This window comes from Patiria miniata, unplaced genomic scaffold (genome assembly GCF_015706575.1).
Source record: "Patiria miniata isolate m_02_andy unplaced genomic scaffold, ASM1570657v1 HiC_scaffold_7, whole genome shotgun sequence".
Taxonomy (NCBI): Eukaryota; Metazoa; Echinodermata; class Asteroidea; order Valvatida; family Asterinidae; genus Patiria; species Patiria miniata.
In genome coordinates this window covers 39,119,721-39,143,053 of record NW_024037074.1, presented here as the reverse complement: position 1 = coordinate 39,143,053, position 23,333 = coordinate 39,119,721, and the positions used below count along the sequence as shown (strand labels likewise).

Sequence of the window (23,333 nt, the reverse complement as noted above, 5' to 3'; positions counted from 1 at the left end):
CAAATCGATACTATGACTTTTTTTTTTTACATCAGTTTGTATGCGGAAAATTAACATCAGGGACATGTGTATTTTCAAATACTGAGTTCTACCGTTCTGCGAGCTTGCACTTTTTGTTCTCTCAAGCCCCAGCTCAGACAACAATGAGTATACATTGCTTCAAAACATTACATTCGCAAAGGGCAAACCCAATATTAGACTTGCATTACTTTACCACATAAAAACAAAGGATACCTCAGATGAATGCCCAAGTAGCTTGTGAATCTTTTCTTGCAAGACCCTGGACAACACTGGGTATACAGTGTTTTATATAAATATGTTGGTGAAGGGCACAACCCAATATTGAATTTATATACCGTACATATCTCTGACGCAAATTCCGTCATATAAGTGCAACACAAATTAAATGTTAAGAAATGCTCAGAGCAAAGTTGAAACATGTTCAACGGTTGTGATGATACATTTACAGCCCAATTACGCTGTGGCATCACACCTTTGCATTTGTTTAATTCGCACCGAGTATGGAAATACCGGTACACCATCCCTCAATGCACAGTCGGAACCATCAAACGCACCTATCAGTTGTAAGACTGACCCCATGGCAACCGGGAGAGGTGAATCATCATCCAATCCCGAGTCATCCTTTTGTGGAATCTACACACCCCGTGCGTCAGAGTAGTGATGACCTTAAGTATACTTTTGACACTCATTGAGTAACACGTTTTGACCCAGCTTTTGCAGACGGGTCATTTCATAAATTTAGGGTCCAAAGAGTGGCATTCTTCCTGTTCCTATTACCTTTGTACATTACATGTACTTTGTCATTTGCCATTCAAGTATCATTAAAGCCTAGTTTCCATATCGACGTTGACCTACGCAGACAGTACGCATAACAGTCGGCAAAGTTGAACCCGGTTCAACTTTGCCGGTTGTCTACGAGATAGTTTGCATCTGTCTAGGTTGTCGGCCACATTTGCGGATAACATGTTTCCATACATGCACCGTGTGTCTGCGTTGCAGTTTGGGTCTTGTTTGTGTTGCTCTCTGCGTTTCTTACCTCGATACAGAAACTAGGTTTTAGAGCGACCTATTGGGTTAAGAATGACTTTGTTGGGTTGGTATCGGTAGTTGTACTTTCATAATCACTCTTGAGTCTTATCTTGGAAGACGACTGCATCTAGCAGTGCATCAGAATGATAAAATCATCTCAGATGCAACAGGGACAGGTATTTAAGTGGACCCCAAATTTATAGAATGACCTGAATTGTTAAGCACCTACTGAAGAAAAGCGACGCACCTATCACACAACCCTTTCAAATTTGAACCTTTTCAAATCTATTTAACACACCAAATCAGGACATGGTACAATGCACTCTCCTTTGACACAATCAGAGTTCCTGGGGTACGTCTCAAAAAATAATTGTTACTGGCTAAACAGTCATCTTACATGTAAGTCCAGTTCCAGTCCGGTGACAGCCTTTCCATGACGTCCATTTGTGCCCCCGGAACACCGCAGATGGGCTGTTCAAATAGGTCTTTCAGTTTCCGATATATATTCCGAATGTAAAAGCTATCGAAGTCTTGAAAGAGTGGAACAAAGTCCTGTGTGGGGAATTTAAAAATATGAAATAAGAGAAGATTCAAATTTCTGTCACTTTAAAGGGAATATACAACATTTGCAAACATCGAAAAATAATACTACCAAGTTTTAACGAAATACCTTACTAGGATGTTGGTAAATGACAGTCTAAAGCATCCTGTAAAATTATGGTACCTGGTGTCGAGAAAATGGTATTTTTGTATACATTTCCAACGGTGGTCGGCCGACCACCGTTGGAAAAACCTAACTATTTTTCAACTACTGCTCCAAATTTACAATTTTTTTCAGTCCAAATTTTGTTTGCCATTGGTTACATGTTCATGAACGGGTGCAGGCCAGCTAGACTGGTTCCCTTACCTTACAATTTTCCGACATCTATAAATTGATCCATTTATCTTTAGTGGTGTCAGGGAACCACACTACTTAAACAGTTTTGTTTTTCTTGGTTTTTTTTTAAGCATTTTCGAACACAAAACTTCAAACATGTCAGTTAAACAATATTTGATATATTACACTAACCCCTCAAATAGTTCATTTCTGAAAATTACAGCAAACGCCAATGATGTACATTCCCTTTAAGCAGATAGTTGTTTTACTGAACCAACTGCCCGGATTGTTACTCCCTACATCGCCCCAAACGTCCCAGCGATGTGTGGTTGTATGGATTCATACAATGTACATGTAGTACAGGGGCTAATACATGTACATGTAGGTTAATACACATTGCATCACGCTCAAAAATAGTGTTGCACAATACATCTTTGAACTTAGGCATACAGGATCATTTGCTTATCATGTCTCTTATTCGTTTCTAATCATAACACCACTCAAAATCCAAAGACGAATGTTCAAAATCTAACCTGCTGAACTTCCAGCTCAGTTTATACAAGATTCCCCTTTTGATAAAACAGTGAAAAACCACGCACAACAACAGCAATTTTGTCATATTAACTCTATTAAAACCCTAACAGAACTCAACCCATCAAACCCCAACAGCATGATTTGTTGGAATCTGTCCGGGATGGGTACAGTTCCCCTAAACTGACAGTCTTTTACATTGGGTTGGCACACCTCCAGAAACTAAGTCAGAAATATGTGTGTGCAGTTTCCCATACGGTGTTGGAATTTGCCAGGATGGGTATGGTTCCTAGTAAATCATGCTAGGGAGTTAGGGTTAAAAAAATCAGTCAATTGACTGATCGTTGGAAATCACCTACATTGCTTGATTTCTTCTAAATGACTGCAAGCCAGACGGAAGAATTTCACAAAGTGTTTAGTACCAGCACAATCTTTAATCCAAAGAAGCTTTCTGATAATAATGTGGTAGGTTACTTTTGGTATAAATGCAAAATAACCCTATATGCTCTAACGACAACAACTCCTCTCCGGGTGCACACCATCAAAACGCTGTAAATTACTGCGTGCGAGCTCATTAATATTTTGTGATCCCACGGATACTTTTGAATAAGAGGTCCTTGCGGCCTATAACTGGGACTGATTGTAGAAATATTTATGGAAATCAACAATTTGTGACTTAATGCCTCAAACTCAGACGATTTTGTTTGAAAAAAAACAACCAACTTGTGGATCTATTTCGCATAGAGTTGGGGGGGGGGTTTACATGTACATTAAGACCTGTGCCCAGGCATTGGACCTGTTTTAGGGGTGATTTTGGGCGAGGGTAATATACATGTACATATGTACGTATATGTAAAAAAAAAAAAATTGAAGTGGCTACCTCTGGTAAAATTGAACAGAAAACTGTCCTACGAAGTCTTTAATTTCCAGTGAAAAAAACATTGCCACCTGGCTCCCGAGTGTCACAAGGCGGCGCTCTTTGTATCCAATGTTGCGTTGTTTCCTATGAGCACGTTATTTGGTGTAGTGGAACCCTCCATGGTCTTACCTTCAATTTGCGAGACTCACAAGCCCCGGGTGACTTGAGGATATGAAACTTCCACAGGTATTCCTTGACGTATCCGCAGACGGTCAGGATTAAATAGTTGAATATGGTGATGATGACCTTCAAGATGGGTACTTTCTCATGGGGGCCCTGCTCAGACAATGGCTTGGTTTCCTGTCAAATTAGAAAAGGGAACAGCAAATTTAGGGCACTTGATTTTCAGTTTCAAAAAATGTCTATGTTTTGTGTCTCAGGAAATAGTATACAAATATTGAATGCTTCGAGTGGTGTAGTAAAACTAGCCTCCCGAGGTGATCCATGGACCATTCTTTTTTCCCGAGGCGAAGCCGAGGGAAAATAGAATGATCCATGGATCACCGAGGGAAGCTAGTTTTACTTCACCACGAGATAAAGCATTCAATATTTGTTTTATAACACTTCACCCACAGATTCTGCTTGATTTTAATATTTTAAATTATTTAAATCTGAACACAGTTGAAATAAACTTCAATTTCAATACAAAATTGTTGGAAAATGTATTTCTCTCTTAAAAACTACCCCTTCACGAAATGTTTGAACCCAAGTCTGTGGCGCGCTCTCTTTGGAATAATACGCGCTACGCACAACGCGCACACCAGCATGCATTTGCACACAAATACCGCGCCGTGGAAATAGTACTTTGGTTGTTAATGGTATAGTACTTTGGTTGCTATGCGCATAGTACTTTTGGCCGTGCACAGAAAGATAGCAAAATTAGAAAGTAACATGTGACTCGCTCTCGGCCAATCAAGACACAGAATCTGTGGGTGAGGTGTTATAATTAACTCTGTTTAAACCACAAAAAATGTAAAAAATACAAAGCAGGAAAACCTGTTTCCCACTTGTATCATGTAGTGGATGTTCACTGAAGCAGCTTAACAAATTTTCCACCAAGCAATTTTGCTACAGAATTTAAATAAACCAGACGTCCCAAATACGTAGTACATCGGAACCGGTACTAATTAACCGCTGCTGTCTGGAACCGGTTCCAAATTATGGGATCGGGGAACCCGTAACCAACTTTACAAACTACAAACTACTCTGTAACTTCTCAATGAAACAAGAAAGGTTTTGAATGCCATTTGTGGGGAATTTTTAAAATGATAAACAGGCTACATGGAAAACCAAACCAGATTTCACATTTTTGTGCATTCCCTAACCCTGCCGAATCCAACAGGATCCAACTATGTCACATACCCGATGGAGCCTGTTGGATTGAGCCGTTAACCCCTTATGTACATTCCTCATGCAAAATGTTGGATTCAGCAGGCAACTGAACCGCTTTATAACGCCATGTTGGACTCCGTTAACCCCTTGTGTACATTCCTCATGCAAAATGTTGGATTCAGTAGGCAACTGAACTGCATTATAACGCCATGTTGGACTCCGTTGGATTCAGCAGACAACTGAAAATGAGGCACAACTGAAGATTGAGCAGGAAAGTCCGGTTGGACTCTGGTTGGTTGGGGGTGGGGGGGGGGGGCACTTGCCTCCCCAGATTTACCCAAGTGGCCCTCTTGTGGACATAAAAGTGCCCCCTCGAGCATAAATGTGCCCCGTTGAGATGAAAACAAAACTTGCCCTAAAATTTCAGATAATTTTATTCAGTAACCATTTCCTGAAATGGTATAGAGAGTTCTGATATGAACGAGGAATATGAAAACCAAGCCCCAAAACCCTAATATAGTGCGTAGTTTGCATAATGGCCAGTTTTGCCCCCCCCCCCCTCCAGTTTGAAAACCGTTCCGCCGCAGCTGTGTGCCAGCAGGTAAACAATTAATGTTCCTTTTATCACATAGGACATGTGAGCTCAATCAACTAAATGGAATTGGCCTTAATCACTGTCTCTGCTGCTACAATTTATCATACAGAAAACTTAATGGATTTGTGTCTGAATCCCCCAAAAAATAATTTACAAGTGGGCCATTTATTTTTTTATGGCTTCATAAACCTGAAAGGAGGATCTTAAAATTTTTTTTTTTAAAAATTCACATGTATAAAAATCTTATTCAATCATCAAAAACAGCAAGATACGCTGTGGCTATCGTTACGGCAGTCGACAGTCTGGTTCCCTGACCTGACAATATTCAACATCAGGATCTTAGGCTCTTGGAACCAGACTTTCAGCCAAATGGTTCTCGGATTTTGTGTCCCTTTTAAAAAATATTCTTGTGGCGTGGATTCGATCCCGGGACCTCCAGCATGGTAGTCCAATGTTTAACCAATCGAGCTACCGGTACCAGCATGACCAGAGCGCTCTGGTTGGAAGGGCAGAAAATGTGATATAGATATGAAATGGTGTTTTTTGCAATGCCGTAATGACAGCAGTTGAAATTGTGTTGCGGCTGCCGTAACAATAGCCACTACTGGTACATATTTCATATTGCTACAGGATACTGTACAGAAGAGGGTGAAATAAAGGCACAAAAATTGATCAGTCACAAGACACCTTTGGCAATCAATTTTGAGAGGTCACATTCCAATTGTCAATTCCGTCACTAACTTTGGTGTATAATTAGGTGACTTAACAGCGGTATCCATTTCTTGTTTCAAGCAATTTTACCTTTAGTACAGTGTATGACATACAATGTACATCATTGTTTCTTCACCATTTAGTCACATGCCAATTGTCAAATTCCGTCACTAACTTTGGTGTATAATTAGGTGACTAAACAGCGGTATCCATTTATTTTTTTTCAAGCAATTGTACCTTTAGTACAGTGTGTGACATACATGATTGTTTCTTCACCATTTAGTTAGACTTCCAGTAAATTTTCTGAATTCTCTTTTATTTCGAAGTGACTGTGAAGTGTTTGGGAAAATTGACACCTGTGACGTGATCCGTTAATTTAAGCAGGGAATTTTGTAGCAAGTTAAATAATTAATATTTCACAAGGAGATTAATAAATGTACGTGATATTGTTACAGTACCAGTACTTACACGTAGTTCACATACGTACATGTGTAATTTTTTTGTAAAATGTAACGTGAACTGTTATCTCTTTTTCAAACATAGAACAAAGGTACACGTACTGTACATGTACGAGGTTAACGAATATCCTTGCATAATCAGTGCAACCTTTGGACTATGGCCCACCATAGAGCTACATGTACATGTGGGACCTAGACTAAAAGCACTATGCTTGGTATTAAAGTCCTTAGACTGTCACACTTGTGACTCATTGCAAACAAATTATTCTGATAAACACTGCCCAAATTCCATCATGCATCGAGGTCACCGTGCAATGCCCCCAACCCTTCAAACTCCAACAGCACGTTTTGTTGGAATCTGTTGGAGTGGGTACTGCACTAGTCTAGCAGTTTGGGCATTTGAGTTGCCATATGGTGTTGGAGTTTGCAAGAGTGAGGAAGGATCCTAATAAATCACTGTAGGGGGTAATCCCTCCCTCTCTGGCTGGCAATTTCAACAAGGCCGGCCAAGCAGTCACAATAAATCAAGTGTTTTTAACAGTTGAGTGCTTCCTGCCTAAAAGCAGGATTGACTGGCTGTGAATGTTATAAAACTTGATATAGCTATGCTTTGACTGTAGGAGATTGATAAGCCAGCTGTGTCTATACCAGTCACCTGCTTTTGTCCGTAGATGGAATTTGACTGTCACAGTGCCTACATGAAATATGATCTGACTGTCAGTGACTAGCCTGTGTAAAAGGCATGGCAGGGGAACAGGATTGACTTTTTGACTGTCTGTGACTGATCAAACAAAAGGAGGGTAGGAAAATACACAACATTAACAACATTGTCACTGCCTCATGACAGAGTTGAAGTACTTGTACAATTTAGTCTTATTTTTGATTATTTGGATCTATATCATGTTAAAATTGCAAGGCTGGGATTTTTAAGATTCAAAGTTTAAAGTCTTTAAAAAAAGTTTATATTTAGAAAAATAGTGAAACTCTACCGAGATTCCTATAAGGCTTAGGTTTTTTCCTCAAAACAACTTTGACATTCTTGTGATCAGTGTCTTTTCCCCCAAAACCCTTAATTTGCATATGATTTGTTAGTGTGTTACATGTAAAATGAGCACAAATAAGCCCCTAAAACATGTACATATTAGGTCCATTAACACTAACTCCCTACGAAGTTTTACTAACTAGAAGACCATGTCCATCAAAATCCACCACTCACCCTGCTTCACATAATGCTTCAGGACCAAATCCATTGAAATCCACCACTGGTCCTGGTGGATTTTGATGGACTTGGTACACATGACTCGTCTGCCAAAATCCCCCAAAATGGAGTAGGGGACGGATTTTGATAGAGTTGGTAAGGTACAGGGTTAACAAATATATGCTTCCAATTTCATTAACTCTAACCGCCCTGAATCCTTCAAAATCCTCTTTGCCAAAGTGGAGGAATTTGGAGGATTCAGGTTACATGGCAAAAGTGCGTTACTGGTTTCGTGGGATGCACTTCAAGTCAAGATGTTGGGCTAGACCTTGCCTTGTTTTTGCTCAGCCATGCATAACTATAGGCCTGGATTATGCTTGAAATCCTCCCTACTGCTCCAGGATGTCACTGGCCAAGCCTCAACATATTGACAGTCACTGCCGCAGGATTTTGCAGGATTCAAGCAGTGGTCACCCCTCTACGGACCAAATTCAAGAAATAATGGAGGAATTTGCAGGATCGAGGCTACACGTGTATATATGCTACATGTATTGTTCCGTGAGGCCAATTGGAGGATTTTGCAGGATTGAGGCTATCGTACATCCTAGAAAAAAAGGCCTCAGAGGGAGTATAGGGTTAACAACTAAAATGTTTCATTTAAAAACGTGATGGGTGTGCATGTACAATGCACTATGGATTGCATCCTGTGCAGTGTTGTTCAACCATTTTTAATGCTCTTATACTCTCACCAAATACTTTTTTGTCAGATTTAAAAGTGCCCACATTATTATTTGTATTCTAGGGTATGAGTTCTAGACACTGGACTAATAAAAGAGAAATTTGAACAACTTGCTGGTATACAGTAAGGTTTATGCATAGAGCTAGTTCTACAGGGTAAGTCCGAATGATCTGGACCCAAATTAAAGAAAATATTAAACATATGTAGCATTTTTTCACAACAAGTGCAAATGAGATATGTTATAGGCTGGTATTTTGGGCATTTCAAACAATGTAGTCACATCAGTATGCAATTCCAATAAATCTGCTGAACCACGGAACAGTGGTCAGAGTGTTTTGTAGCGTGTGTTCTTTGCTAGTGCTTTTGTTTAAAATGGTACCATGGATAGGCTATATGAAACTCTCACTAAATATGTAAAGAAGAATTGGTTCTAAAAGATCCGGTTTGTCAGAGTGTTTCTTTGATGTTCCTGGCAGTATACTCTGTCCGCTTATGATAATATAGGATATTCTTCTTACGGCTATGTGTCGGAACATGGTACCCAATTACCCGACGGTTGATGTCAGGAACCAGTTCCAGATTTTGGGATCGGGTATCCATAAACAACTTTACAAATTACTTAGTAACTTCTCAGACAATGAAAGAGAAAGTTTTGAATGTCATCTATGGGAAACACATGGCTGAAAACCAGGCTGCATGGGAAACCAAAATATACTGCACGTTTATGATGCTCGCGAAAGTTGAAGTATACATGTACACCGTAAAGCTATAAAGCTGTACAATCTTGCTGTCTTGACTCTATGTAGTATTATAAAGAATCTAAACAATCTGCACAGCAACTTCCGTGATTTGAATTTTGGGGTTGGGTTTCTTTAACAGGTACCCGGACACCCATTTTTTTTTCAATCGGGTATCCAGTTCCCGTATCACCCGTAAATGCCCATCCCTAATTCCTCTGAATTCCCTTTACACTGGAGATTGATTTTCACATTGTGTCAACAGTGTCATGATTCGCAATCCTCGTGTCTGTTTTCATTCCCCCATGCAAGCTTCAAATCATCCTTATAAAATGTAGACATAATTTTCATAAAATTTTGCAATGTTACAGGTAGTTTGGGTAAACATTGACAAAATATTATGTCGTCACCCAAAGCTGTCAGTCTAAGGATACAATGTATGTACCAGTATGATTTCAGGTGAGGCACAGAATATGAAAAAGAAACTACATGTAGAGAGTCCTTCTAAACTGTGTGAGAAGCAAAAGCCAACAAAGATTTTTCTTTTTAAACTTGCCCTTTGTTTTTTCCCCCAAAATCCTGAAACTGAGATTAGAGAGTCCTTTCGAACTGTATGGGAAGCAAAAACTAACAAAGAAATTAAAAAAAAAAAATTGCCCTTTGTTTTTTCCCCCAAAATACTCAAGTACGCGTGAGTTCATTTAATTGTTTTTAGAGTTTTCAGAGGAATTCGGGGTGTGTCTTGCCTACGATGTTCATTTGGCATCAGCTCAAGAAATATTCAGTGAGAAAAAGACTTAAATTTGTGTTTTTAAGTCAATGTAATTCATACCAGTTAATACAAATCACAGTTTGTGTGTCAGTGGGGTTTTTTTTTAGGGGGGGGGGGGTGCACCCTGAAAGGGAAAATATTCAAATTTAACTGTAGATTTAATTCCAATAAGACGTTATTTGGGGGATTAGTTTTATCAGGTGGCCAATCTGTGACATGCACATTTTAGGCCAAAGATTCATAAACAAGCTTTTTTGTTTATGTCTTCAATTTGCTATATAAAATATGTATCTTATAACAAAATGATATACGTAAAAAATTCAAGCAGCGTATGAAGCTTAAACTCTGTCTTAACAACAAAAAACACCTTGAGATTTTTCCAAATTATCTCAGGTACAGAGTGAACACGTGAGAGGTACAGGATGAAATATGAAACTGATATTTCCTCGAAATAAAATGTAGCCTTTTTTACAAATTCCAGACAGTACTAGTATGAGGAAGCAATCAGGGCACATCCGTACATGCAGAAAAGACATTAAATAAGTCTAGGGCATATCATCTTACAAGTGTACCCTTGACACACGGAACCGCCCTTATACTGTTCGGTGTCAAAAAAAAAGAAAAAAAAGATGGGTAAATTTAATGTTTTTTTATTTCAGTTTCTTTTCAACGTTTTGCACTTTATCATGTTTCAGACTACAAACGGGAATATAAATTTATTCATTTAAAACCCTAACCCCCTAAGGGTTCCTCAGGACTACCCTGATAAATCCAACAGAGTCCAACAGTTACTTCCTGCTCAATCCAACAGAATCTAACTGTGCCTCATTTTTAGTTGTCAGCTGGATCCAACAGAGTCCAACTTGGCGTTATTTATCAGTACCCAACAGAATCTGACTCTGAATATAAGTACATTTGTACAAGGGGTTTACTGCTCAATCCAACAGGCTCCAACAGGTTTATGATATACCGGTAGTTGGATCCTGTTGGATTTAGCAGGGTTAGGGTTAAATTAATCTCTGATTATATCTTGCATGCTGATTCACACACACATGTACATTTTTGAGCTTTTTCAAGTTTTACCTCGAACAAAACATTTTTTTTTTGGGGGGGGGGCTATTTTTCTACAAATGGAAAAGACATTCACTTTTGCAGGAGACATCAAACTAATAATAAATCAGGCCACATTTAGCAATGGCATTACAACTTCCACTTATTTTCGGCCTCACAATAATTCAGTTCTAGAACTGTTGACTGGTCCCTGCCCCACTATCAGAATTGTTAACGTAGGAATCGGGAACCAGTCTATTTGGAGGTCAAAAGCAAGTTAAGCAACCCAAATTTAAAAGCATTTTTCCCCCAGAGGGCCGCGGATGCCCAAAATAAAAAATTAAAAAATGGGTTTTTTTGGTTAAAATAAAACAAGTGCAGAAATTGTTAGAAGTGGGGGAAAATTTTTAATTTGTTGAAAGCACAGACCTGACCACCCAACCCTTCAAAATACAACTTCACGTTTTGTTGGAATCTGTTGGAGTGAGTACAGCTCAGTTTAGCAAACTGATTACGCTTTACATGGGGTTAGGCAATAGGCGTACATCTACCACCATAATCAGAGTCCACCAGTTTGGGTGTTGAGTTTACCATGGTAATGATGGTGTTGGATATTGCACGAGTGAGGAAGGTTTCTAGTACATTGTATTTTAGTAAATCACTCAAGGGGTTTCCCGGTTAAGGGTTGGGATTACACTAACTTACATGTAGGATGTTTAGGGAAGCTTTGTTAACATGGTTCGGCCCCGTTATTGTCTATTTGTTTCATTATGCCTCCATCATTATTGTGAATTTATTTTTGGCCTATCATGGGAACAAACTTGTGTCATTGTTTTATTGGAATGTTATTGTGTGGGAATGGGTTGAGAAATCATTGGACATATGGACAGCAAATCTACAGTTAAAAGATTAATTAAAGGTATATAAATATGTATACAATTCTCCATATTACACAATGCTCGTAAACCGAAGTTGACTTGTTAGATTAGAGCACAAAGGCACATGTCATGCATGTGTATACGTACATGATAACCGTGTGATAACTAATGGTTCCTGACAATTACTCAAAAGCTTTACAAAACCAATCCAACTTACATTAACTTAAAATAAGTACAAGAAGTATACATACAACATGTATGCCTTGTTCTAGTACATGTACACAGCCAGTTATTAATTAACCCTAACCTTCCCAAATCCTCGAAAATCCTCTTTGCAAAATGGTGGATTTTGTAGGATTGAGGATATGGCAAAAATGTGTGTCTGATTTTGCAGGATGCACTGTGTAGTGGTCTTCGGCTGTCCTCTTGTGTTGTTTATGCTCAGCCATGCATAATTTTAGGCCTCTCCTTGAAATCCTCCACACTGCTCCAGGATATGTCACTGGCTCTGCCCATTAAATCCTCCATGCTCTGCCTCAACATATTGACAGTGATTGCTGGAGGATTTTGCAGGATTGCGACAGTGGTCACCCCTCCAATGACCACATTCAAGAAATAACGGCTGTTTTTTGGAGGATTGAGGCTGTATGGAATTTTTTACGTTGAGGCAGTTAGTAGGATTTTGCATCTTAACAAAAATGCCTAGGGAGTTAGGGTTAAGGAACAATTTTCCATATTACACAATGCTCTTAGTCTTAGACCAAAGTTGACTTGTTGGATTAAAGAACAAAGGCACATTGTGTACATGTACATGATAACCGTGTGATAACTAATGGTTTCAGTCAATGACTCGATATCCTTACTTAACCGATCGTAAGATAAAATAAACTGCATACATAACATACATGTACCTTGTTGTTCAGAACCAGTTTTTAATACCATACGTACATGTATACAAACATACAGGTAAGTTTTTTCAGGAAATATTTTTAAAAAAAATGCTGGCTTGGAATAGTGAAGACTGACACACTATAGAGAATCCATGCAAATCTATTGTTCTCGTTCAGTGACAGTTTCACTTTTAGTACTGTGTGATTTTTTTATTACAGTTCTTACTGTTCTAATGTATAAAGAGGACCACAACAGCAACAGGCTTATTTCTATTTGTTGTGTGTTTCGTTTTATAATTATTGTTAACAACATTATTTGTTTTTTTTGGTTTTTTGTCTTTATGGGATCTGTGGCAATTGTCACTTGAAAACTAACAAGGAATTTCACTGCAGCACACCTACATGTACTATGTAAGTGTACAATGTTCAATGACTCCAAACTCGAAAATGATGTTTAAAAGATGATCTTTTGCTCACAAAAATTGGTTTAAGTGGTCAGAAATTGTCTCAGATCGCACCACAGAGCGTCTAGAATCCAGAATTTTTCAGGGCCATTAAGCAGGCCCCGGACCACACGCCGTTAGGGCTTCGTGCTTCATGCTCGCATTAGTGCTGATCAAGGTACATGTATGTCCCCCCCCCCCCCCCCTTTTGAGAAGCGATTGACGCCCTAGGATATGTACATGTATGTACCGGTACAACAATCATGGTTACAGTGTTACACTGGTAAATTGTTAAATATCCAGGTACCGGTAAAGTTCTGCACGGTATCCATTACAAAACCCCTTTTCTGAGTAAAAATCTACTAGCCAGGGAGCCTTCAAGCAACAGCTAGTGTTTACAAACATTAACACTCATGGTAACAATGCTCATGTGTACACTATTGCCCTTCCCCAGCCAAGCTCTTACATCATGCACAAAGAAAAGAAACCCAAGTCTGTGATTGGTCGTTACAGACAAAGCAACCAATCAACCAATTCCACAGAGCTCGAAGTACAGAAAGATCAGAATATTGATAGCTATCTTTTTTGTTGGCCTATTTTCATTTCGGATCAACTTCCCGGAAAAATCAATGAGCACATACGAACATTACACAATGAAACGGTTAGGTTTGATGCAGGGGTAGATGTCTGTCTGGTTTGCTGTCGGGCCAATAAGCAATTCTACCCCTGTAAAGTTGCAAAATTAGTTGCTAAGTCATGTACATAGTTACAGTGATGGACGGTGAAATTAGACACAAAACAATGTACTGAAATAAAAGTTGCCCTACATGTAATTTACACTTTTTTTTTACAAGCAATTGGACACATTTTTCAAAACTGGGAAGTGGTCACAATTTAAATTGAGGGCAATTCCACGGTAACGGAAGGACGTTTTCACTCATTAAACAAAATTTCAAATGTGTGTATCACAGACACTGTTCATAGTTACAGCAAACAAATGTCACAATTGTATTGCTATAATGCTTCTTTCATTTTCCACACTTTTGGGGGGCATGAATGCCTCCCGTTTATGAATTATGAATATTAATGAGGTCGGTAACGGAAGGACGGTAAAACGGACAAGGGTTTTCCAACTTACTCGCGTTTTGCGTAAACTCTGTGAATTTTATGGGGCAATTATATTTTAAAGGTAGGAAATGGAATCCCTGAAGCTTTATCTATACTATACCACCTTTCATTTGACTTTAAGTGTTTCGGTAATATAATTACAACGTTTTAAGCAGATTATAATTTGGTAACGGAAGGACGGTAACGGAAGGACAAAAGGTTTACTCAATTATAGCATGAACAAAATGTGAATTTACACTAATTATACAAGCGAAACAATTGCTGAAATGTGTAACTGAATGTGAAATCAACAATATGCAGACCTGGCATAAATAATTATACCCAAGAAACTGTTGAGATAAAGATAGAAGCCTGCTAATTAATGATAACAAAAGAAAAACGAAAACAACCCAAAACACATAATTCACGAACACAGGACTACTACAGAAATAGACTTCAAACCCATCACCTCAATCCTGAAAAGTTTAAATACACAGTATTTGAACTCTTGAGTATATTGGTTACATGTTTACCAACAACTTTTAATAATAACACCCCTAGTTTCAAAGGTTTACCTAAAGGGTGGGGGGGGGGGGCGACCAGCCTACATGTACATTTAAGGTAAAAACATCTACCGGTAGAACTGATGGCTTCAGTTAGGTGTTGCTTTTAATTGAACTCTAAAATCAATGTTTGAAATCAAATTACAATGATTTAGAGTAGTAACAATTAATTTATAAACATCCAAACTGAAATTGTTAACTTGGGCATAATTTGTCAAAGATTGCACCTCACATGTCTTACACATGTAAATTGAATGAAAGTGCCCCAAAGTACCGGTACTTTCTGCCATCTCATTTTTGACTTAATTTGCTTCTGGAATGGCTTCACAGAATTCGTATCTTTCACTATTGTCCATGAATGCTGATGGCAGCAACTTTATAATTTGATTTTCTGCAACAAATCCATACATGTACAAGTACTGGTACATCGGCATATATGTACATGTACATTGTACATGTTGTACATGCCTGTGCCTTCCTTTGTAATAAACACCTTGCCCTGCTTATCCCGCTTTTGTGAAGGTGGGTCACATGAATGTCCTTTCAATGTTCATTATACATGCATGTATTTGCAGTGATTTTCATTTGTCAAACATGAGCGCAAATGTCGTAACATTTGTTAAAATACGATTTGTCCTTCCGTTACCGTCCTTCCGTTACCAATTTGGTAACGGAAGGACGTGATTTAATTAATTGTAATTAAAAAACAAGAAGTACAACAGTGTCAGTTATAATGTCATATTGAAGGCCTACCTAAACTTGCTTTGCACAGTAACTTTCATTGCATTCATACTGCAAGTTTTAAAAATAAATTAAAAATATGTATTTTTTCGGTAACGGAAGGACATTTTCGAAGGCTGAAATATTAGAAGTCACTGAAGCAAAACAAATTACGCAAAATGTTAAAAACAAGTTTTAGTCGGTTTTTCAAGACCAATACTTTCTCATGACAGAAACTGATGGCATTAGTACATATTTTTGTGTGTCTATTGGTAGAATACTTTCATATCACTATTAATCACATTTTTAGGATTAAAACAGGATTATTACATAATCCTATTTTTTGGTACCGAATTGTATAAAAAATACAATTCCGACTTCAAATCTTGAAAATATAGACTTTTAGCTTTCATTTGATGCCAAATTTGTTTAAGTCGCATGTATTTGAATTTTTTGGTGTCATGTCCACTTTGGTGTGGAATTGCCCTTGATCATTATGAGCCATGAAATCTGTTGCCTTCTTCCCAAATTGGCAGACGTAGAAACTAAGTTTAGCAAACTGCTCAGAAAAAAAAATGTACTGAAGTAAAAGTTGCCCTACATGTAATTTACACTCTTTTTTTAAAAGCAATTGGACACATTTTTCAAAACTTGGAAGTGGTCACAATTTAAATTGATCATTATGAGCTATGAAATCTGTTGCCTTCTTCCCAAATTGGATGATAGCAACTATTAATTAGCAAACTGCTCAGAAAAAAAACACACTGTATTTGAATACCAAAAACCCATTAAACTATGATGACAATAATAATGCCACTTGAGTCAAAATTTCTGTTGCTTTTTACTTTTGTCCCTTTCTATCAATCTTTCGAACTTTCTTTCATATTTCATTGATTTTACTAGAAACTAGAGCACTGCAGATCTACAGGTGAAGGCTTGTATTAACCTAGTTCACTTTCAATGACGTAAAAAAAATATGAAAAAAATGTACAAAGTGCAGACGAACGATACATAGCCCACGGTAGTACCCTACTAATGTACCCTACTAATGTACGTAGTTACTGATATGAGTCAGTGTTGATAAGAGCAACCCAGGACCACCCATGCGTTTGAGGTGTGATCATTTGTAGGTCACTAGTCATCCCATCGGTCGACCTTTGGACCTGAAATGTTTCTCCCTCCCCTGAGAAATCAGGTAACTGCAACTTTTAAAGTTTTTTTATATTTACAACATTTTCCAACGATCAAAAAACAAAATGAAATACCTTACTGAGACTGTAAGTGAATTGACCTATCGCGGTAGAATCACGTCAACGCAGGTTGTGAAATATTGTACAATTACATGAAATACATATGGACACAGAACGCATAAAATCTTAGACAAACAAATCTTAGTGTACAAAATTCCAAAGGGTTGTCCAAGGGGCGTGGTTAACTCGTTAACTGCAATAGGTCATTTATAGTCTCAAACATCCTGTGAAATCATGGCACCTGGCATGCCTGGTGTGCCATCAAGTTTCAAGGAAGTGGAATTTTTGTATCAATTTCCAATGATGGTCGACAGACTTTTTCAAATATGTATGTACTGTCCACAATTTGCCAAATTTAGTAAGTCCATATTCTGTTTTCAATCCGTTACACATCCGTGAATGGGCGCAAGCCTGGCAGCTAGTCTGGTTCCCTGACCCAACAATTCCCCAAAGTCTATTAACTGCTCCGTTTCGTCTGAAGTAGGGTCAGGGAACCAGACTACAATCTTAACAGCATTTTTGTCTTGGTTTTTTTCCAGAATCTATGAACACAAAACGTTAAACAGGTCAGCGTACCAATATTTGTGTTAAAATACCGGTACTAATCCCCAAATCCATCCATTTCTGAAAATAACAGCAAAAGCAAATATATACAATGTGTATGTGTATACTCCCCTTTAAACTTAAGTTGCTTTCCCTTCCCTGTGCTATTTTCAAGTTTTACCCTGAAAATTACATTTTGTTTTTTGAAATGTGATTTTTTTTTTACCCCCGAAAAAGTTATTCACTTTTGAATGAATACGAAAAGCAACCCGTAATAAAACATATTTTCAGAGTGTTACAAAACAACCAAAATAGAAAAAAAAGTAGTTTTAAGTGATATTGCACAATCAAACTATCACTCAAAAAAAATGCAGATTTTTGTCAAGGAAGTAAAAATCACATGTTTAAGTTTTACAAAAACATGTGCATATTTCTCTGCATAGCTATTTGGATCTTTGGTTTTTTTGGGCCCTGAAACCGATACCAACATGTCTAAGTTACAATTTACATGTATAATGGCAACCTGTCTCTCTATGGCTATGGTGTCATTTTCTGTTCCTTGTTCTATGGTGTCAGGAACTACAAAACTATATTTTAATCTGAATAGCCAGGGAGGACCACCTTGGATCTTCACGGTCTCTAGGGAACAAAAACAACATGTGACACAAATATTGATACTGTGTACAGGTGCGAGTCACAAATCAAACACTGGTGTACTAACAGTGATCATTACTAGTACATGCAATTTAATTTGCTAAGGCCCAGATAAAATAAAAAACAGTTTCTCGTCTCTGCCCACTTCCTTTTTTCACAGCCGCCCAGGTTTTTTAAATTCATGCATTTGCAATATATTTTGCACATTGTCACTATTTTGTCTTTTTATTTGTTTCCAACAACATTGTAGCTACATGTACAAGTAGAACTAGAAAGGGTTAGGGCCTATGGCCCCTTTGGACACAATTTTGTATTAAAATGGTCAAGACAATTTAAAAATCCATCTACCAGCTTGGAAAATCTGCCATTTTGGGTAATAAAGGGGTGGGGGGGGGGAGGCATCGGCCTCTTTCATTTTTTTCAAAAGGCTGGATGAGAAACTACTTTTTTTACTAGGCTTAATACTGCTTTGGTGATTTGCACAACAAGATAAAGCACTCCATATAAGAGGCGGAAGCTTTTCTAAACACTTTCCAAACAAATTCAGCAACTCTAACATGTCTAACAATATTCAATTTTGTCTAAGAAGAATTTATATGCATTGGTAAACTGAATCACAAATGAATAGGTCATGAATATTTGTCAAAACTATTTCAATAAGTCTCTCCTGTTGCTGAATGAATGGCAGCATTCAGAAATCAAAATCGTCTTGTACCAATAACTTTAATGCTCCTAGACTTAAAGAAATTTGAGTGAGTGTGGTGTAAGATTTAAGCATTTTCTCAAGTGGTTGTACTGAACTTCTATAACCTTACAATTACCAAAAGAAAATGAACAAGAGGCAAAGAGAAAGGAAAAAAGGTGGAAACCAATCCCTATATTTTCCTATCTACATGTAGCTATTACAAAAGATGGCATGAAGTATGCATGATTAAAATTGAAGAGAATTGAATTCCAAGATTGAAGAGAATTATGATTAAACTGTGTGACAAATGAGCAGACCAACTTGTCTTCTTATACAGTTTGTCTAAAAAAAAATGCTGCAGCCAAACAACATTTTTGGAAAAAATGTTGCAACCTGACGCCACTTCCGTGATTGTGTACAAAGTCTATGGAGAGTCAAGAAATTTTGAAGTATTTCTTAACAAAATTGGAAACATTTCTCAGTGCCAGATTCATGTCTTACCATCATTTCTGCAATGAATGACCTTCATTGAGATGATATATGAAGAAAAAAAAGTGGCGTCCACATTTTTTTTTTGAGGCAATTTAACTCTTCTTTTAAAAAAAAAATTAACTAGGCCTATGACATAATAGAGTGCGCCTTTACCCTTGACAGGATTGTGTGTGAGTGTGATTTGAACCTTTTGTTTAACCCTAACCTTCCCATATTCTTCAAAGTCCTCTTTGTAAAATGGAGGATTTTGCAGGATTGAGGCTACAAAAGTGTGCTGCTGATTTTGGAGGATGCTCCACCATCAGCAGCAGTGACAGCGTGCAATAGAAGTTCTAATCACAGTGCAATAGAACTTTCATTGCACTGTGCGCCACGCGCACGTCGTGCGTTGTACGAATAATTCAATGACATGTGATCAACGATCATCCAATCAGATGACGGGGATTTATTCAGGTGTTATAACTTAATAATAATAGTAGGCCCATGGCCATAGGCAAGTCAGAAAGTTCATATCAAATTGTTCAGCCTCACGCAGCACGCGCAGGGCACTGGTGCTGGAATTTGGAAATTCTATTTTGATCTTTTCATGTTTTTCTTATTACGAAGTGGCTATCGTTACGGCAGTCGTTGTTTAGCGCCCTCTACGATACTTTTTTGATACGCACACAGGTATATAATTATTTGTTTCCACACGTTTTAGCGAGCAGTGCGACAGCTCAGGCGATAGAGGGTAGGATTTTGCACTGCGAGGTTGCGGGTTCGAATCTCAGTTTTGCACTCGAATTTTTTTCCTTTTCTAACCTGAGGCTTTGGAGGATTTTTTTCAAAAGGGAAATAAAGTCCGAATTTCATAACGTTCAAATTCACTTTTTTCCTTCTAATTTTATATTTTCTTGTCATGTTTTTATAAAAGTTGCAGTCTACCGTAACGATAGAAAATGGGAAATGCGTTACGGCTGCCGTAACAATAGCCACTGCGTTCTTATTATTATTTAAATATTAATATTGTAAACACAGTGTTAAACCTGTTAACAATAACAAGTTTGTTAAAATGATAAGAAAGTTCACTGTAATTTTAAATGAGCACGCACCTTTTCATGTTTGATTTCATCCAGTTGTTCAACAGCATGGCCATTACAAACGGGCGTGCAGTGGCCGTTGGCCGTCCCATTCAACACCGCTCCATTCACCGCGCCGTTCCGAACGCCATTTTTCCCGGCGTACAGCACTTGCTTCGTCTCGGTCACTCCCTTTCCAGGCACTTGCAGAATGACTGTGCCGCTCTTGCCGGCTCTCGTACGCAGAGCCATGTTCACGTTCACCGTTCTCATCCTAAAATTCTTCCTGAGCTAGTCCTGGTGACGATGATTCAAGTGCAACATTCAAAGATAGGAATTTCGTTACCTAATTAACAATATTTACGTAACTCGGCATTCGTTTGGCATGTGGCGTGTGCGTGGAAACGCTAGTCACACGTAAAATGTACACAAATACACGATGACCCCATAATCACGCGGAGCCTTTGCTGGGCGGGGTGAACTGGCACAGACTCGTGTCCACGATGAGTGATCCCAAACAAACATGTGGTTGACATCGCACGTGGGGATGAATTGAAATGCTGAACTACTGGGTACGTTAGGTTGTCGGTCGTCCGCTTAAAAGCCCCTAGGTGGCGCTGTTTATTACATGCAGAATCAATCCGGCGCGCAGTCTAGTCCGTAGTCGCCGGTCCGTACGTCACTTCTTGGCCGGGTAAATTTGATTTGGGTAATAATAGATTCCATGTAATTTACTCTGTCTACACAGTACACAAAATGCTCTACCACTCTTTTTACTTGTCATTATTTGTGATAAAATCTGTGTGTCTTGGATGCCAGTAATCAGTATTTCGAGCGGGCAGTAAATCAACTTTATCAAATAATCAAGGTTGACTTTTTTTTATTTTGATCATGGAGGAATTTTTATTCCTCCATGCTTTGATGACGGTATAAAGTTCCTTCGCGTGCCGTACACTTGGCATATTCCATGCTGCGGCTTGAGAGTTTAAAAAAGGCGCCTTTGCAAAAATATTGTTAGTTGTTCAAAAAGGCCTTTTTATGCATGCACTATGAAAACATCTATTCATTTGTACATCAGTTTTTATCGGTTGCTATAAATAAATTACTATAATACAGTGTATAGTGTTACTATTCAGCACTCCAGACTAAAAATCTCCAGAATTAAAAAAACCAATAAAGTTGCTCTAGGCCTACCTGTTCTACTTTTCTAGCAATGCAAAAATGAGATACCAAACAAAAGAATCTGCCCACGTTTTGTTGTGGAATATTTGCTGTTCAAATTTCAATTTAGCCTGACAGAAATTCAGGGGCAAAATAGAAAAAAATGTAAGTTATTCTGTTTGAATAAAACATACAAAATTGCAAATTTGTCGGGAGAAAAAAGTTAATCTGTTGAAGAGCATTGGGAATCATTTCTGATCTTAAAAGAAAGTACTTGTGTGAGAAAGTACTCGCCATTTGACTTACTTACACAACGGAGTGAGACTGAGAGTGGTATCTGAATACTTCATTCTTTCCCTGAACTCGTTCTTGTTTTTGTTTCGTTCTTTCAGCTGTGTGATACAAAAAGTAGAAAATAATGCAGAAATCATCCAGTGTTTCACTTCCGTGCAACAAGGACAAGACAGGACAGAAGTGTGAAATTCGACACAGGGTATGACTTTTCATCTTTTACTTTAGGCAGAGCAAAAAAAGCAGTTGCCAACCAGGCTTTTTGGAAAAAAAATGAAGGAAGAGGCGCCCCCCCTCCCTTTTTCGCCAAGATGGCGGATGTATTTTTCCATTTTCTTGACTTTTTTGATACAAAGTTGTGTCCAAACCACAATTTTGTTTGAAACCAATAACAAGACAATATATTGAAAAAAAAATGCAAAATAAAGGGTGTAAACTTTACTTGGGCCACTTTCACCTGGACATGCTGATAATCTGGGTTAAGCATTGTGTAGGCGTTCTGGAATAGGCATTAAAGTTGGTGACATCACAGGTGAGAGTGGCCCAAGTCAAATTGACACCCTTTCACTTAGGTGATTGTATTTCTGGATCCAGGGACCCAAATGGACTGGGGTAAAAAGGAGTGGATTGAGAAATAGCCGGGCTTTAATGTAATATAAAATTTCATTAAAGAAATAAACATTAGAGGGAAGATACAACATTTGCAAACATCAAAAAACAAAATGATTGTATCATCACGAAAGACCTAGGATTGTTAGGGAATTACTGTCTAAAGCATCCTGTACAATCGTAGCTCCTGGTGTGCTGACATTTGAAGAAAATTTGCATTTTTCCAACGTTGGTCGGCCGACCAGCATTGGAGGAAATTGTTTTTTTTTTTTTCAAAAACTGCTCCGAATTTTTCTAATTTAGGTGTTCCACACTTTCTTTGCAAATGATTACACACCTGTGAAGGGGCACAAACCTGCTAGACTGATTCTCTGTCCTTACAATTCCCAAAGTTTATAAATTGCTCGTTTCATCTTAAGTGGGGTCAGGGAATCAGACTACAAGAACATAATTAATTGTCTTGGTTTTCCAGCATCTATACAAGCCCCAAATGTGAAACAAGTCAGTTCAACAATATTTGCTATAACATACCAATCCTCCAAATCCATTTATTTCCGAAAATTGCAGCAAAAGTAAATGTTGTACATGCCCTTTAAACAGTTTTAATTATTTAGTTTTTGAATGTTGCACTCTTTTTGGTGAACTCTGCATATTGTTAATGTATGAATTCATTCAATACACTACTTTCAAACCCTCAAGTTTGAAGTATTGATCAATGATCAACCATAAATTTGTACTTCAGAATGGAATTGTTTTTCCTTTTTGTCAATACTGCACATGTCATGTTGTCAGTCACTCACGCAATAGATACCTGCATTTTTAGTTCTTTGTTGACATTTGTTTCTGACTGACCCAGAACATTAAGAGTTCATCTAGAAATAGTAGTAATTTTCTCAGACCTATAATCAAACCCAAAGTATTTTTAAATTCAGCTAGGCCTTTTTTTTTTAAATACCTTTTGTGTGTATGACTGTATGTCAATATTGCTAGTAACATAGGTTGATGCATGTAATAGTGCTA

At 38.0% G+C, this 23,333-nt stretch overlaps 1 protein-coding gene across 1 annotated transcript in view; it reads right to left on the bottom strand.

Annotated features, from left to right (window-relative positions):
- The window catches only part of LOC119745547 (serine palmitoyltransferase 2-like), a 36,212-nt gene extending 15,425 nt beyond the window's left edge, over positions 1 to 20,787 (bottom strand). The window contains exons 1-3 of the mRNA XM_038221941.1: positions 20,286 to 20,787; positions 3,507 to 3,677; positions 1,448 to 1,602 (exon numbers count right to left, since the gene is read on the bottom strand). Coding sequence (XP_038077869.1) covers positions 1,448 to 1,602; positions 3,507 to 3,677; positions 20,286 to 20,525 — 566 coding nt within the window. The 5' untranslated portion in view covers positions 20,526 to 20,787. The remainder of the gene's footprint in view (positions 1 to 1,447; positions 1,603 to 3,506; positions 3,678 to 20,285) is intronic.
- Positions 20,788 to 23,333: the final 2,546 nt, after the last annotated feature.